This window comes from Protomyctophum parallelum (assembly GCF_964188405.1).
Source record: "Protomyctophum parallelum genome assembly, chromosome: 15".
NCBI classification, from domain to species: Eukaryota; Metazoa; Chordata; class Actinopteri; order Myctophiformes; family Myctophidae; genus Protomyctophum; species Protomyctophum parallelum.
This window is the reverse complement of record NC_139710.1, coordinates 17,902,570-17,915,359: the sequence shown is the minus strand read 5'-3', so window position 1 is coordinate 17,915,359 and position 12,790 is coordinate 17,902,570. Positions and strand designations below refer to the sequence as shown.

At 40.8% G+C, this 12,790-nt stretch overlaps 1 protein-coding gene across 1 annotated transcript; it reads left to right on the top strand.

Annotated features, from left to right (window-relative positions):
• The first annotated feature begins 5,003 nt into the window (after positions 1-5,003).
• LOC310871929 (phospholipid phosphatase 1-like) lies at positions 5,004-12,790 on the top strand. The gene is made up of 6 exons (XM_083783566.1): positions 5,004-5,424; positions 8,401-8,558; positions 9,191-9,471; positions 9,736-9,793; positions 10,309-10,485; positions 11,579-12,790. Exons 1-6 carry the CDS (start codon positions 5,364-5,366, stop codon positions 11,711-11,713), a joined length of 870 nt encoding a protein of 289 aa, XP_083639692.1. The 5' UTR covers positions 5,004-5,363; the 3' UTR covers positions 11,714-12,790.

Below are 12,790 nucleotides of genomic sequence, written 5' to 3'. Positions count from 1 at the left end.
TGTGTGTCTAGTGTCGATTAATAGCCTCCACCTGCTGTGGTGTGTGTGTGTGTGTGTGTGTGTGTGTGTGTGTGTGCGCGCGCGTGTGCGTGCATGTGTGTCAATCTCATCATTAAGCCAATTCTCCATTAGCGTATATATTATTATTCGCTTATCGCTGCTAAGTCCTACAGTATAGGGAGAGCACAGCCACAGACAGACCCCCCCTCGACAACCCTTGTCTCCTCCAATATAATATGCATGTCATCAAGGCCACTTCTTTTAGTTGGACAGCATTTTGTAGACAGAGCTCACATTGCATCGTTATATACAGGGTAAAAAGCTTTTTTGCAGTCACTTTGGGACAAATAGCAGCATTTTTTTCTCAAGACTTTTTTAAATATATATAATGTATTAATATAATGTAATGTATAAACATCAGATTTAAGATGTGTTTAAAGGTTGCAGCTCTGTTTACATGTGCTATAGGTCTACTTGGTAGGCCTACAGACAATTATTCCTTAGGGTGGTTGTATTCCATTAGCTAATCTTCATTTGTCGCAAAGTTCACAAATCTTGCTGCTGTGTTTGTGTTATTTCTCCCAATAGGTATGGCATTTTTTTGTTGTTGGTCTAGTTTCAAACTCGCTTTGGGTGTGTGTGTACCGTCCTAAAGTCAGCTCTTCGGTGCTACTGAAAATTTCTGACGAGCCAAAATCATTTCAGCACCGAAACAGCGGTAAAATAGGAGTATGAATCGGCCTTAAGTGTTTAGAACCTAAACCGCTTGGGTTTAGTGTGAAGGGGGGATGTATAAGTGGGGGGAGAGGGTGGGCCCCCATGACGATTATAAAAACATTTCGTCTCTGCTGTAGGCTACCTAGTCAATTGAAACGTGTGTCAAAATAGACGCAAAGCGATGAAAAATGTAAAGGTCTTCTAGGTACATCTGTATTGAAGGAACAAGAAAATATAAGGACACAAAAAGAGCCAGAGACAACAACTCAGATTTATGAGAGCTGTAAATACTCGAGTACAAATGTTCTTATATCTCAGGGCACAATGAAGGTGATGGTCAAAATTGCAAAATGGCATGCTACGTTGAGTCGTTCGTAGTGATTATTTTTCCACCTATGTAATATAGCAAAGATCTGGCATATTCTTTAAAAAAGTAGTCTATGGCTACTGTTTTATATTGGAGCTGCTTTAATGTTGTCGTATTGTCTGTATAGTGATTAATTCACAAAAAAATGAAACTAACATTTTCTGATGCGTGTGTGTGTGTGTGGTGATTGGCGAACCACAAATAATGGACCACATGATGAGATGTATCTATGCTCCACAATGTGCTGGAGATGACCTGGCCGAACCAAATGCCGCTGCACTCGCCTGCACCAACCACTGGAAAGACGTGATATAGAGGATGGCCAAACACGAAGAAGAAGAAGACTGTATCAACATTAAATAGCCTACTACAGTCAACAAGTCTCGATCGACTTCTGCTTCTCAGAAATAAAACTACATGCTGCCTACACGTATTAATTATACACATGATCAATATAAATTACAATCAAAGGTAATTTGATTAATCTCAGTTGTGCCCGTTTCATTCCAGCCTGTACCTGCTGCATTTCCTTTACCCTGACCTGAGGGGGTTTTGAATGCTCATGTCCTCTAGCCTGAAGTTTAACCTGTTTTAAGGAATTACCCTACTGCCTCGCCCTTGTCTGCCATATTGTTTGATAACAGGCAAACAGTCGTACACCATATCTAAATAACTATAGCTATTCTTTATACACCTGCTCTGTTTATTCTGGGTGATGCATCGCCATTAAAACATCTCCCCGCAGTCTAGCTGACTGGATTCATACAGCATTAATGGTGGGCAGGAAAATTGTTAAGGAATGGAAGTCTGAGGATTTGCCTCCAGCACATGTATGGTTCATTCAGCTTGGTATTGTGGCTGATTTGGAGAAGTTATCTTTTAAGATGAATAAATCAGATAAATATGATTTGAAGTGGCACATGTTCCTCAGTCATGTTGCAGGCCCTTGATGTGATCCATGGTTAGACAATGCCCTTTTGATTGTTTACTTAGTTATGATAAGACACGATATACGAAGATATGATACGGTTGATGATGCAGCGTGTTTGGTCGTGTAAACTAATTTCAATTTTAAATTTATGCTTTTATTTTAATTTTTTCGTTTATCTTGTCTATCCTTGTTTTATATTATGTTTTTGTGCTCATATATAATGTCCATGCATATGTATTCTGCTGTTGTTTTTTCTGTCTATTTGTAAAAAAAATCCAAAAAAGTACTGATCATAAAAAATAAAGAATTAGTCCACATTTGATACCTCAGGCTAGATTATTGCAATTCCATACCAGTCTCTCCAGCTGATATATATTGACAAGAACTTGGACAAAAATATCACTGGCTCCCTGTAAAATCCTGAATATTATTTAAAATCCTTCTCACCTACAAAGCCCTGAATGGTCAAACACGGTTTTAAATAACACATTGCTCCTCTCCTATGGAGGCTCCATAGGAGAGGAGCAATGGCTCCATAATGGAGCCATCTTCCAGTTTGCGTCAGAGACCGGGTGGCAGACACCCTCTCTCAAGTTTTATCTCCTCGCAAGATGGAAATAAAACTGGGGAATGATGTTAAGAATAGACTTAAAACTTAACTTTTGAAGCATGAAGCTTATAATTAGGGCTGGCTCAGGCTTGTATTGGACTAGCCCTATGCTGGTTAGTTACATAGGCTTTTGACTGCCAGGGGACTTTTTGATGATTCACTGAGCTTCTTTCTCCCCCTCACTCACTGCATGTCCCAACAATGCATTGTTACTACTTGAGTTTTATCAGGTGTGCTTTCTCGTCTCACAGGCTTCCATATGGATCTTGATTCCATGGAGCGGATTGAGGGGTTTGACTAACTGTATTGCGGGCCCGGCGCCAGGATGAAATGACTGAGGGGTCAATTGAGATTTTTGAGGGGACGAAAAAGGGGAAAAAAATCATATTGCGTTGTTAAATCAAGCAGGCAGTATCAGTTGTATGACTCAGGCGGTTCTATGCAAGATTAGAATGATAGCGCAGCCCCGCCCGGGGGGAGGCATGCCCCCCTGGGCTCCAGATGCTTCAATCTGGTGCAATTTGAGATAAAAATGAAGAGGCTAGATCTATAAAGAACTACACACATCATATTAGATCTTTACTGTGCTATTATTACCATTTGCCAACATCAGCAGTAGGCTACAAAACAAAACATTGGATAGGGCAGGGGTGGGAAACTTTGATGATGGAGAGGGCCACTATATTTCAAACTCACCCACAATGCATATAGTCAAGGTAGCTGATCTACAAGCTCAAAACGTGTCGCAGTGCAAATACATTAACTTTATGATTATGAACTGAAATACAAATATTGGACATAAAAAAGACTAGTACTAGTAGTCATTAAGCTATTGTTGTGGACTAACTTTCTGTGGTTTAGAGGCGAGGAATGATGCCACAACAAGGGTTTTCAGTAGCAGGCTGTTTACTGGCAGAACGGCAGACATACAGTGTACTTCCAACAGGTTGGCACAATAACAACAGGACTTCATAGGTCGGCAATAATACAGCAGCAGTACAGGTAAACTCATACTACTACTGTCTCTTTGGTGGGTGAGTCAGTCCGTGGTGGCAACAGATTACGTCTAGTAAAGACACACATCATAGGCTGTGGGCAATGTTGTAGCAGGGCATAGAATGGCAGTTGTTCCCGCGTTACACTATTAACACATTAGACTGAAGTAATTAAAGCGGGTCATGTTCGCATGTTTGGAATTGCAATTGTAACAGCTGAAATCAATAACATATCAGTATTCTGATATTAACCTGCAGACCACAATAAGTGAACTGCGTCTGTGCTCAAAGAATACATTCTTCAGCTTGTCTGTCCACAATAGTCCACAGCCCACTTTGCCACTCTCTCTGATCCACTGCATCAATAGCACCCCTCCCCCCCCCCAATGGCAGACAATCATGTCAGATCCGAATTAACATGTGTTAAATTCCTGTGCCTCAGGAATGTCGTACTTCCTGTTCTTTCCAGATGGGAGATGGCCATGACGCATGTTAGATGTTCCTTGCATGCCTGTACAATACTTTTTTGTTTGTTTGTAGCAGCATGTTTAGAGTTGTTATAACCAGTGCTGCTAGTGAATATCACTGCCAAATATCACTAGAAAACCAATCCAGCACAAAAGGTCGTTTTATATTTTATTATTGACATTACATTTTTTTGAGGGGTCAAGGAGGTCGGGTTGAGGGGTCAAGTACCCCCTTTGACCCCTCGTGGCGCCGGGCCTGCTTGAGTGTATTGATATGGCTACTCCATATTTTTGCAGCATTTTTATTACTAGAAGAATTTTGTTAACTAGCTCTGATTTTGTACCCTTTCTCTTCTGTATCTGCACTGTTTGTCTGCTTGAATTCCCCTGGAGCCAGGGATCAATATAAAGGTCAGATCTACTCCTACTGTATCTGACTGGCTAATGGCTATAGACGAATCCATGGAGCAGTGCCCTGTAGGCCAGGTGTAGTCAATCAATGCTGAGGTGTCAAGCCCTGACCTCAGTTATGGCTGCGCCGAGGGCACCCCTCATATAGCCTACCTATTAGTTATTTCTACACTGTACAGTTTATTGTAGACATTTAGAAATAGGCCAATGTCTAAAATGTATTTACCACTAGCCTATATTGATACTTTGGTTATTCATTAAAAGAATACGTCCAAGATTGTAACATATAGTTTATTTATGTGATGACGTAGTAGTAGCCTAGTAACTGAGCCTGAGGTGGGTATGTAATAATAGCATTCATTCATCTCTGCTGTAACGTTACCTCATCAAATTGGGAGCTAGAGAAGAGGTGGAGTCAGTTCAGCATCGGCCGACGTCAACGCAGCCACAGGATAGGTCCTCTACAACTGATACGAGTCCTGTGTTGTTCAGAATCAGAAGAACCACAACACAGAAGAGTCAGACAGAGAGGAGGACGGGGGCACTGTTAGGAGCTGTTATCATGTTGGTTTGTGACCAGTTTAAAGGGTGAGACTGAGAGTAAGGCTAAGGCTATAGTGGTTTTAGAATATAGAACTAGGCTAGCTTTAGCCCTAGTTAGTAGGCCTAGTGTCGAAAAACATTTTACCGTTAGTTTTTGGACTTTGGTAGAGTTACATCGCAATGACAACATTGTGTTTCAATGTGTTGTGCAAATAGCGACACATGTTCCACAGATAGGCTCCTCTCGCCGAAAGTCACCCGGCAGGCGATCAGTCGAGACGCAATATTTTTTTCAACGACATAGAAGAACCGAAGACTCAAGATGTTCGAAATTCCGGGACAGATCCTACTTGTGATCCTGGACATAACCTGTGTTCTCCTGGGTAAGTTGGGCTGACCTGAAGCTGAAGGCTACTCCTTTCTAATGGTGTTAATGCAGCTCATCACCTCCTTGTGCCATCCTAGCACGCGTTAATTACAAACTTTCATTGTTTGATATAACACAATTGTTTAGATTCCGAAAGAATCTCAGAATAGATAATCAAATTATTCATATAGGCCTACCCTAAACTGTGGAAACCAGTTTGTGCAAATGTGCAGTCAAGACGGGAAATACAAGTCTGTTCAAAGACACGTACCACGTCGTTTCTGAGTTTTCCTCACATTGCCTACAACAGTCATTTTTAAGACGGGATCCGAAACTAAAATAGCACATTTGAATTTCACAACTGGAAAATAGTGAGGTAGCCTATATTAGGTAATGGAAAGTGTAGGCCATTTTTAACCAAGTTTGGCTTGTTTCTGTGTAATAATTAAAGACAGTAATAATCAGACTGTGAGTGACTTCAAGTCTAAAGTCTAAACTACGGATATTCAACATGGTTTGTGTCAGAACTCAGAAGACTCCAGAACTAACAGCATTTCTATTCATAACTTCCCTTTTGTGAAAGCTCTGCCCTCAGTTAACATGGAGACCTATGGTAGGCTACAACAACTGACAATACTGCACCTCTAGAGGTCTGACATACATTTCAAGACCATGCAAGTTCCAGCCAGTTTTTTTGTTCATTATGCAGAAATGTGTGTCCCTATGTCTGTCTGTCTGTGTCCAAGCACGGAAAGCTGCAACACATAAAGTGGCCAGTAGAGCACATAATAAAGTGGCACAGAGTAGGCCTACACTACCGTACGAGCCCTGGGAGTTAGTCCACTTGCAAGAATCTGAACCCAGGCATGTTGTTGAGTACACCAAGGTTTTATGTTAGAAATGTTGAGTATGGGTCCATGTAGAAACTGCCGGATGCTAACTTGCATATGTTGAGCAATTTGCATAATGTGACCATACCATTAACCTGTAGGCAAAATAGTCACTCCTTTGGCTAAAACGGCCATAGCCGTCATCACAAATGTGAAAATGTCAGTGGCTATGGCCGTTTTTATCTAAATGAGTGTGTTTTTTCCCCCCCAAAACTGATGCTTGGAATGGATTCAGCATCATGAAAACCCCCTAGATTGACATGCTGCAAAGCATGATGAAATTTTGACTTTTTTGCCTTCGATAGGTTGTTAATGGTATAGTCACATATGCCAATTATGAAATTTGCTCAACAGGTATGCAAGTTAGCATCCGGCAGTTTCTACATACTGGGGACCCATACTCGACATTTCTAACATAAAACCTTGGTGTACTCAACATGTCCGGGTTCACAATGGGGCTCTATGGGCTGGCAAGTAGACTAAGTGTTCCTGGGGGTCTGAATTCTCTGTTGTATTCGATCAATGCCGAGAAACGCAATTAACACTCTGAATATGTGTATTATGGGCCGGCATGTCATGATGACAATGTTGCGCTGACTGGCTCACTAGCAGTGACACATTCACAATTTCACACATTCAGTTGAATGAACAAAATTGGATTTTTGGAGGTGTGAATAATGAATATTTGTCAAAGTGAAAAATTATATTTTCATACTCTGCCACCCCAGTGTTGATTGGGATAGGACCCGGTTTGTATAGCTTGGTTTGACTGTACTAAACAGGCATAGTTGTTTCTAGGGGTGGGGGGCGAGGGGGGCAGCCCCACCCCGTGGGGCCCACGTGGCCCGCGACCCGCAATTTTATTTACGTGCACTGCGCATGAGACTGGACCATGGTTTTATTCAAAAATGATTTGTGGACCTTCAGCATTTCTAGTTGAGGACCCCTGTAGTAGATCATCGAGTTTCCTCTGCGCCTCATTACAGTAGCCTATATATGTTGTCAGTGTTTTAGTTTATATTTGTTTTTGACAACCTCCAATCTAACTACATGACACTGAATACTTTATGGGGCATTGTAGTCAGCAAAGTCTGCGTTCACACACAGCCAGTTTGTTCTCCAACAAAATATGCAAAGTACTATGTATTTGTCTCAAAAGGACTAATTATGCCTAACCAAAGGCCTGTGACTTGAGGATAACTCAGTTAGCTCACTAGAATGTAGTATGTGACTATCAACCGATAGCCAAAGACTTGATGTGATGTTATTCACTTACTCTAATGTTAAATGCTAAATTAAGTATGGCGTTGTCAGGTTGGGTCCATCCATAGATACATGATGAGTCGATGACAGTGTAATTATTGCTAACTTTCACCTTTCACCCTACAGCAGGGTTCCCCAATAAAGTTTCCTCAAGGGCCATATTTTGACTACGATACCAGGCTGGGGGCCGAGTCGGCACGTGCGAGGTCGAGGTCTTGCCCTAAAATTAATGTTCAGGGCAAGACCCCTTTTTTTGTATTATATTCTTCTGTGGGCCACAAGGGGGCGCTCTGCGGCCGCAGGCCGCTAATTGGGGAATCCTGCCCTACAGTAATATGTGCTAATCAACATTACTAACTCATTTGTTTGTATACAAGTGTGTCACTCATGACTCATGTACTGCAGCCTGTTCTTGTGCCATGTTTTCTGTTCAGGTTCAGAAGATATTTTGGACAGCCAAGAAGAAAGTTTGTTTGAGGGGAAGTGAATTATTGTTATTGGATATTGTGTCACAACTTCCTCTTCCAAGTAGTAGTTGGCTTCCCCTTACTTGCTAGATCTTCTGGATCAGTCCCTTCATTATTTTCTCAAGACAGCTGGTCTTACTCTTGATGCAACCATTTAAATTACAGGCAAATTTGTGCAGAGACTGCACTTATTTTATTGCTTGATTCTCTGAATGTTTTATTTCTCACTGCAGTTTATATTTTATACATATTTGTTTTCAATTCTGTAGCTTATATTTTATTTTATTTATTCTGAAAAACGCTGACGAAGTGCTATATAATATAATAGCTATTATTATTAATATTATCTTGTTTCTTCTTTCTCTCTGCAAGTTGGACTTCCCTTCTTCATCCTCGACTCTCAACAGATTCAAACGCCATTCAAACGGGGTTTCTTCTGTAATGACGAGTCTATCAAATACCCCTACAAAGAGGACACCATATCCTACCAGTTGCTGGCTGGTGTCATGATACCATTCACACTGATTATTGTAAGTCAGTGTTCATAATAGAGGGTATGCGTGTGACATCATCGTACCTGGAAACTACTTTCTGGCCTTGACAGCCCATTCATCCAAACAGAAAAGTACTGTCTGATTGCAATGCATTAAACAATGTTAAACTCACCAACATTGCAGCTATACGAAAAGCTTGAATTATCCTCTTTCTATCTGCAAAGTTTTTGTTTCATAAAAATCCACCATAGAAACGTTATGAGCTACTTTCTGTCAAGAAATGCCCTGCATTTGATTATTTTGTGTCACTTATAAGTGTCAGTTTGGAAGTGCTTCTTTTCATTAACACAACATTTTGCTGCCTCCTGCATTATGTGGTATTTAGAAACAGGTGGTACGCAGGACAGTTGAGTGATTTCCAACGAGCGCTTCCAAACTCCAACACTCCATGCTGCTCAATGTTTTGCCACTCAGTCTAGATGAGGGGGGGTGTGTCCTGATGGGAGAATCATGCATGTGCATACTCTCTATAGACAGTTTGCCTGATCATAATCTTTTTCTTACAATCACAAGGCCATTACGTTGTTCACACCACCTCATATTTGATTATCAAAGTATTGCTTGTGAAAAAGGCTTTCAGTATTAATAGTCTATTTGCTCTGTTACAGATAATCTGTGGCGAGTGGCTCTCCGTCTACATGTCTCGTGTAAAAAATCTACTTGTGGCGACCGCCTATGTGCCATCCATCTACAAAGCTGTGGGTAGCTATGTGTTCGGAGCTGCTGCTAATCAGTCTCTGACTGACATAGCCAAGTATACCATTGGACGTCTTCGGCCACACTTCTTGGCTGTGTGCAAACCGGCCTGGGTCGGCCTTAACTGCAAGGCAGGCGGATACATAGAGAATGTTAACTGTACCGGAAACAAGTTCTTGATCGAAGAGGCAAGGTAATGGCTTCCACACGTGTGTGTGTGTGTGTGTGTGTGTGTGTGTGTGTGTGTGTGATTTTAAGGAGTAGATTCTTTCTTTATACACAGATTTACAACAGATGTAGCTTCATTTTTAACTGGCATAAGTTTTTATTCCATATGATCTGCAAAGCATATAGCATCATTCCCGTGGTCAATTTATACGTTTCAATACGTACATCTGCTGACTTATTGTAAATCAATATGAGACTTATCAGCTTTTTACTTCTGTTTCCCCCCCAGACTTTCATTCTATTCTGGCCATGCATCTTTCTCTATGTATTGCATGCTGTTCCTCATAGTAAGTACATTTTTCTCGTTTCATGTATTTTCTTGTCCTTTTCATTATAGTTATAGTTCAATATCAGTTCACATGTTACTGTACATGTGATGCTATCAATATAATGTTGATTTTTGTAAAAATGTATCTATAAATAAATCGAATCACATGGATCTTGGTATCTACACTTGGGAACAGCACCATGGCTCCAGTGTTGATCGCGGACTTCATATGGCCTTCATATGTCCATATTTGGACCGGATCAGAGTCTCATTGATTTCCATTCTAAAATTCATGGATTTACTTCTGTGGTCTACAAGGCAGTGTGCACAAGAAACATGCCACTGATCAGTCCAGCGAGATTAGCTCTGGACACACAGACTCTCATCTAGATGGCTTGCAGTAAAAAAGATATGCATACCTTTCCTAATCCTGCTGTGTTTCAAAAACTGTTGAAACGCAACCTTAGAGCCGATTCTGTTTGTTCTCAGCTTTGTTAATCCTGTCAAGACTGACTGTTATGTTTACCTCTGTAGCTGTACATCCAGGCCAGACTACAGTCAGACTGGGCGAGGCTGCTACGCCCCACCATCCAGTTCTTCCTAGCGGCAACAGCCCTGTATGTGGGTCTGTCACGAGTGTCTGACTACAAACATCACTGGAGTGATGTGCTGGTTGGTCTCCTGCATGGTGCCCTAGTGGCTGTTCTCACAGTGAGTTTCACATTTGGACCTTTATTGATCCCACAATGAAAATTCAGTTGTCATGGCAGTACTGCAGAATGTTCTAGTGTTGTTGTCTGGTCAAGGAACAGAAAAATATTTTTCTTATTTGCTTTGAGGTTACCGTATTCTAAACCACTGTTTCCCAAACAGTGGGTCAAAACCCATTGGTGGATCACGGACCAATTTGTATTGGTCACGACTCGACTTATAAAAAATAAGTAAAACTAGAAAAAATTTATTTCGAATGGAAATGCATTGGAGCGGCCATTAAACACAGACTTGTGTTGTACTGTATGTATTATGGGCAAAAGAAGAATTTTCACAAAACTGCAATTTTCATTCTTAATTTTTTCACTTAAAAAAAGTACTATAGATTCCCTTGGTCCAAAGTTCACGTGTAGAACTTTTCGTGCATTTTGATCAAAGATCCTGATTTTCATATAATTCAAAATGCCGGGTGATCTAGAGGTCAGAGGTCAAAAGTAAGGGCACGAAACTTGTTCGGCATTAGGAGACACATGTGTGTCGAAGTTTCATTGCCGACGGTCAAACGGTTCATGAGCTATGCACGTTCAAAGTTTGCATTTTCAATTGAGTGCTATAGCGCCACCATTTGACATGGCCCTGTACCATGTTGCCGAGTTTCACGAAAACCGACTGCACGGTTCAGCCAGAACTGCTATTTTTGGCGGATTGAAAAGAAGAAAACAGACAAGAAAACAGACAAAAACAATAAAGGACCAAGTCATTTCAGGACTGCTTGGTCCTTTAATAATGTTATACATTTTAAAACAAACTAATATAATAATTAAGAAGTAGTAAAAATCGATGATCTACAAGCTTGTGGTGTGAACTGTGAGTGTGAAGTGACCCGCTGTGCACTGCTATTTTCACTAGTTTGGGTCATGGGCAAACGTCTAATCTCTCTTTTGGGTCTGAAACCTGAAAAGTTTGGGAACCACTGAATTCTAAACTATTTCATCACAATGACTGGATAGAAGGCAATAATGTGCTCTGATTGTCTTGAGTCTCTTTTTGGTGGGCCCAATATTTACCGTCTGTCATTCTTCCTCATCTATAGGTGTTCTTTGTATCTGATTTATTCAAACGACCAGTTGTCCCTTCGGAGGCACTTGAGGACTCGGAGGAAGCCCCACAGACCAATTTACAGGAGAACACTACCAATGGAAACCAGTGCTATGGGAGTACTGGCTGAAACGATGGCCTGACAGACTACACTTGACTAGACATAAACTGAAGGCTATGCATGAACTAGCTAGCCACTATCGCCTATGGTTACGGAGGACCAAAGAAGTTCTTTGGCATTAACTGCTTTTTATGTATTTCTTTGACACGATTCGTCACAAAGCCAAGGACACCACCTTCAAGCTCAGGCAGGTATTCCCTTCAGTTTGGCGTGTAACCTTTGACTGCAGGAAGATAAGTGCACTAAGAAAGGTTATGGTAAAATGGGACTCAAGTAAACAGAAGCAGAAATGTTGTTTATTTGGTTTTTAGGTGATTCCAATATGTTATTATGTATGGAATGTAACTGTTATCTCTACAAAGGAGATTTTTATTTCTGTCTGTCGGTGACCAACATATCTTCATAGTATAGAAGTATACATAATGTCCAGAATCCAGATTGCCATGAAATGTTCTGTGCACATTTATGGTCCAAAGAATCCCATATGGTCCAATGGTGACCCCATTCCTCTAGTCTAGCGCCACCATCAGGTCAAACTTTACATTTTCAAATGACTATATCTTTTCACCCCCTCAGTCATGTAATCCCACCATGCCTATAGAGCCAACATGAGGCCAAACTTTCACATGAGCAAACGGCATTGGCAGAGGCATGCAGTCTATTAAGTGCATTCTTGTTTAATGACAAAACACAGTATGTTCAGTTTACCTAAAAGCCTAATGATAGCCTTACCTTTTACAGTGTAGCTCGTTGGAAATGTGGTTGCAAGTATATATTGGTCTGTGGCTGTCATGGATGAATGAAATTCCATTTGCCCAGAATATAATGAGTGTCTGTGTGCACACTGTAAGCTGGCTTGTAGCAGGCCTGTGAATGAGAAAACCTGGACTGTAAAATGGAGTCGGAACTCAATGATAATATATTTCTTGTACATAATTTTAAATTATTGCCTTTGCCAAATTGTTGCTGCTACATATTCTTCCCTCCCTGCAATCATTTATTGTAAACAAATTAGATGGAAAATGATCAATGCAATGATTTTTTTTACAGTATATTTATAAAGCTTACATTGTTTGTCAACGGTAA